Consider the following 4,991-nt stretch of genomic DNA (forward strand, 5'->3'; position numbering starts at 1 on the left):
AAGACAAGACAAGAGAAGCGCACGTTTATTCATGATGAAGCTGCGAGGCAGCTTGTGCGCCTTTAGTTTGCTTTCGTACGGCGCTATAGCGCACTCGATGCACCACTACTACCACCCTTTGAGATGTGAGAAACTGTTCATATTGCTTGCAATCTAAAATAATAAAATTAACATTATCAATTTAGTGATGATGTTTATAACGAATTAATTGCATCTCTGGTCACAACCAACTAATTTACCTTTCACACTCTCTCTTAATGCCGTGTGGGTTTAGTTACCGGATTTAGTGAGAAATTTAGAAAGAAAAAAAAAATTATATAAATTTAAATGAAATATAAATATATTTTATTTATATTTTATTTTTTAAAAAAAATTATTTTCTCAAATACCCCCAACTAAATCCAATATAAAAATTTGGACATGAAGAACCACATACATACAGTTGTAAACATCGTCTCTCTCTCTCTGTTCAGATACATACATATGTACCATTCCATTATCTATATCAGTATATATATGTATGTACATATCTAGCTCTAGTTCTAGTTCTGGTTCTAGTTCTAGTTCTGATAAGCTTCCTCTTTTGTCCTATGAAGACCTCATTCATATCTTCCAGTTCTAGGCCCCTGGGTTTATGTTGATTTATTATTACTACTAGTTCACACCCATCGAGGGATTCGGGGATTGGACTCATCAAGGCCTTGTTTGGCGCCTTGGGTTAAAACTTTCCCGCTTTCTGATGGAATTGGAATGATATTCCTCTCTCTAGGTCTTCCTTTTTTCTTCCCATTAATGTCAAATTCGATGTTGTTTCTCTAATTCTGATATGTGAAGTGTGTTTATTTATGTACATATTTATGGATTTGACAGGTTGCTCTTGTGGGTTTGCAGTGTGAACTGGTTGTCTGTCTGGCTATCAATAAAAAGATGAATACCAGAGTCCGGACTACATTGCAGTCTATGAAAGCTCCAATGAAGCACGAAAATGTAATCACAATACTAATTACTAATACTTTGTAATCAACGTCTGAGCTGGGTTCTTGAAATCGATGTGTGTTTTTGAAAAACGGTTTGCTTTTTCTACTGTAGAAGCTGTTACAACTTTTATAAAGAACTCATGGCCTTAAATTCAATGGCCATTCTTTGGAAGTTGAAATCCCCCAGAATCTTTCGAGAAGTAGGCCTCTGATGTGAAAATTCCTGATGGGTTTTTGGATTCAGTCCGTTGAAAAACAACAAAATTTTCCAATTCAATTTCCCAGGCGGAAAATTTTCTCGGGAAAACTTGATTATTTTCTTTTCTCCTTTTCATTGTTTTGAGTGATTGTGAATTTTTGATCTATCAGCTGTCAAAGTGTAAAAAAGTACTTGTTTTCTTTAATTATTTCCCACAATGGGTTGCAGATTTTTCTTGTCTTTTCTTCTCTCTCTCTCTCTGATTGCTTAAATTAGAAGGTGAAAATGCAGGGGAGCAGAGCAATGGATGCTGAGAAAGCAACCACTAGTCGAAGGGGCTCAATCAGAGAGAAAAAAATGGCATTACAACAAGATGTATCCACTCTACATTACACTAGCCATTGATTTTTTTTTTTTTTTTTTTTTTTGAATTCCATACCAAATTTGATTCTACTGATTATGGCTCTGCAATAATGCTGTTCCTGTACTGTCAGGTAGATAAGCTAAAGAAGAAGCTTAGACATGAAGAGAATGTTCACAGAGCATTGGAGAGGGCTTTCACCAGACCCTTGGGAGCCCTACCTCGTCTTCCTCCTTATCTGCCTCCATCTGTTAGTAATTCACTCTCTGTGTAAACATTTTTTATATTTGATTTCATTTTTATATTTGTAATTGTGAATAGTATTTGCAATTTGGATAAGCGGACCACAAACAATTTTAGTAATAATGAGAATAATGGGCATACAAATTTGAATGGAAAGATTGACATTGATGCAATTTCCCCAATTTCACCTAATATTTTTTTTTATCTAACAGTCAATGAATTTTGACCACAAAATGTATTTTGGGTGAGAATTGTGATTATAATTCTGAATTCTGAAATTTTTAGACACTAGAGCTTCTTGCTGAAGTGGCTGTTTTGGAAGAGGAGGTTGTTAGGCTTGAAGAACAGGTCGTGCATTTCAGACAAGGCCTTTATCAGGAAGCTGTTTACATTTCTTCCTCAAAGAGGAATATGGAAAGTTCAGCTGATTTATATGATCCCTACCCAATTAAGAATTCCAAACTAAAGCAATCCAAGTTTTCAGTTCAAACTGAAGGCAGTTCAGCAACATCCACATTGGGGCATTTACCTTCTCTTCCCGGTATTACTTTTAAATATACATTGTTTTGATTGGCCCTTAACTGAAGAAAAAACATCGGAAAAAAATTTGATTATGCTCTATTTTGATTTTCAGATGATGGGCGAGGGAAAGAGAACCAGGCATGTTCTAATTCTTCAAAGAACAAATGGTCATTGAATTTGAAAATACAAACAATCAAGACTCCAGTAAAGAGACCTCCCATTGAGGATAGACCACCTGAGAGGTGCTTAGATCCTCAAAAGTTAGAGGTATAAGCTCAAATAACACCTAATTTCATTTCGTTAAGAGTCAAGTCTCTAGATTGCTGTGGAATGAACACGGGCTTTTTGTATGTCCAGCTAGAATGCAGCATTACAGACCATGAAAGTGCAGAAGTGACAACTCCTATTATTCGAGATGAAAGATTATCCGGAGATGATAGTCCAAACAAAATCTCTGAGAACATTTTGACGTGCTTATCGAATATTTTCTTAAGAATGAGTTCGTCAAAGAGTAGAGCCACAGCGGATACATTGCCCTCATTTTCGGCATTGACTTCACGTGACAACTCTGAGGCAACAGAGTTCAAGGACCCTTATGGTATCTGTTTAGAATTTGGCAAGAGAGATATTGGTCCTTATAAGGATTTACTTGCAATTGAAGCTACCTCAATTAAACCAAACCGAAGAACAAATTCTGTGTTTCTTGTTCGTAGACTGAAGTAAGTCTCTGCTTTGGAATTGGATTAGATTTTCAATTTTCACTTTCTTGATCTGCTGGGAGCTGTAACTATCTTGTCTTTCGCATTCTCAGACTTCTCCTGGGGAAACTTGCCTCGCTCAACTTAAACGGCCTCACTCATCAGGAGAAGCTAGCTTTTTGGATTAACACGTACAATTCGTGCATGATGAATGTATGTGAGACCTTTCTATCTATATACTACCCCAGAAACTGACTGTTTAACTAAATTTTGATACTTAATATATTTGATCATATTCAGTTAAATTGTCCATTCTTACAAGTGTTTTCTAAATAAAAGACAAGTTATGGGTGTGTTATTATATTCCATTCATGTCAAGAAAAGAGCCATTTACCACATACTTCATTGCTGCAGGCATTTCTTGAGCATGGAATACCAGACAGTCCTGAGATGGTTGTTGAGCTAATGCAGAAGGTAACGGGCAATCATTTTGTTCATGTAATGATAAGACTATTTTGTATTCTAACCAAGGACGGTCGTTACAGTTAAATTAGTTCATAAATTGACATCCTTATATTTGTGTTTAGACATGAACTCTATATTTATGTGTGTAGATGGATATATGAATTCATTGACAGATGAAATTTTACCTCTTATCCTCAGGCAACAATAAATGTTGGGGGGCACTTGCTAAATGCAATCACCATCGAACATTTCATCCTCAGACTGCCTTACCACTCAAAATATGTAAGCCGAGTCCCTTTCAATATACAAGCTTCTCTTTCAGCTTTTAATTGGAATTCGCTGTCCCCTACACCCTATTAATAATTTTTCCACCAGACCTTTGCGAAAGGTGTGAGAAACAATGAGATGATAGCACAGAGTGCCTTTGCATTGGAATTGTCTGAACCGTTGGTAACATTTGCTCTCTCTTGTGGAAGCTGGTCCTCCCCCGCTGTAAGTTCATGCACCGGGTAGATAGGATTCATTTAATCCTGTGGATATTCTCAAATTATATGCTGTTTCGTCAAAATGTTATTTTTTTCCCCTGATGTTTTTACCTATTGCCAAAAACGTTTCCCAGCCCAGACCTACCATTGTAGTCATAAACACTTCCATCAGAGTCCTTATTAGATCTATGTTTATGCGCTATTATTGACTCATGAACGTTGTTGAATGAAGGTGAGAGTGTACACCGCTTCTCAGGTAGAAAACGAATTGGAAGTAGCGAAAAGAGACTATTTACAGGCAGCGGTTGGCGTTTCAACAAGAAGGAAGCTGTTAGGGATCCCAAAGCTCTTGGATTGGTATCTACTCGACTTTGCAAAAGACTTGGAATCATTGCTTGATTGGATATGCCTTCAACTACCAAATGAACTTGGAAAGGAAGCAATTAAGTGCCTTGAGAGAGGAAAAGGCGAGCCTCTTTCGCAGTTTGTTTGGGTTAGACCATATGAATTTAATTTCAGGTACCTATTTCGTGCATAAAATAAATCTTGCTTCATTTGATGTTTTGTCTGCACAGTTTTGAGGACTTTTTGAGGTTATGGGTATGTACACAGCTATAGAATACATAGTAAAATGGAGAGGGGGGGGGGGGGGGGGAGTATAATCTGTTCTTACTTGTAAGTAAATTGACTTCTTGGAAGGTATGTTTTTCTTAAACAAAGAGGTTTTGGGTATAATTATAATTATTTTACTCTTTGCTTCTGGTTTTGCTTTGGTGGAAGAATTTTACATGAAATGGGCAAATTCTTGCAGTTTTTTTTTTTCTTGTGGTGAATTCAGAAAATGTGTTTATGAGAAATGATATTTAAGAACTATGATATAAAGGTGTTGGGCTAAAATGTAAACACCGACATATAAGGTCGGATCGGACCCCATTGATATGGACTAATCACGTGGATGCAAGGTGGGTTTGGAACATCACATAACTTTGCTCCGAGAGTTCCGGATATTTTCTCGGGACGAGGACAGATAGTTAAATGTTC

At 36.7% G+C, this 4,991-nt stretch overlaps 1 protein-coding gene across 5 annotated transcripts; it reads left to right on the top strand.

Annotated features, from left to right (window-relative positions):
- The first annotated feature begins 224 nt into the window (after positions 1-224).
- On the top strand, positions 225-4,710 carry LOC114271120 (transcription factor, putative (Protein of unknown function, DUF547)). 5 transcript variants are annotated; one of them, XM_082922101.1, is made up of 12 exons: positions 225-769; positions 871-987; positions 1,468-1,551; positions 1,671-1,787; positions 2,066-2,321; positions 2,415-2,569; positions 2,660-3,021; positions 3,114-3,213; positions 3,415-3,474; positions 3,664-3,747; positions 3,841-3,957; positions 4,183-4,710. In XM_082922101.1, exons 2-12 carry the CDS (start codon positions 928-930, stop codon positions 4,486-4,488), a joined length of 1,701 nt encoding a protein of 566 aa, XP_082778227.1. In that variant the 5' UTR covers positions 225-769; positions 871-927; the 3' UTR covers positions 4,489-4,710. The 5 variants fall into 5 exon arrangements, with proteins under 5 accessions (XP_082778227.1, XP_082778225.1, XP_082778228.1 ...); XM_082922099.1 differs by having other exon boundaries at positions 439-769; positions 1,453-1,551; XM_082922102.1 differs by having other exon boundaries at positions 439-769; positions 892-987.
- Positions 4,711-4,991: the final 281 nt, after the last annotated feature.

Source organism: Camellia sinensis, chromosome 3 (genome assembly GCF_055761805.1).
Source record: "Camellia sinensis isolate YWXY chromosome 3, ASM5576180v1, whole genome shotgun sequence".
NCBI classification, from domain to species: Eukaryota; Viridiplantae; Streptophyta; class Magnoliopsida; order Ericales; family Theaceae; genus Camellia; species Camellia sinensis.

Excerpts from the sequence above, each read along its gene's own strand:
- LOC114271120 (XM_082922099.1), top strand. The coding sequence starts at position 928 with ATGAATACCAGAGTCCGGACTACATTGCAGTCTATGAAAGCTCCAATG. Across the intron at positions 1,552-1,670 it reads AAATGGCATTACAACAAGAT|GTAGATAAGCTAAAGAAGAA; the intron begins GTATCCACTCTA and ends CTGTACTGTCAG. Across the intron at positions 3,022-3,113 it reads TTTCTTGTTCGTAGACTGAA|ACTTCTCCTGGGGAAACTTG; the intron begins GTAAGTCTCTGC and ends TCGCATTCTCAG.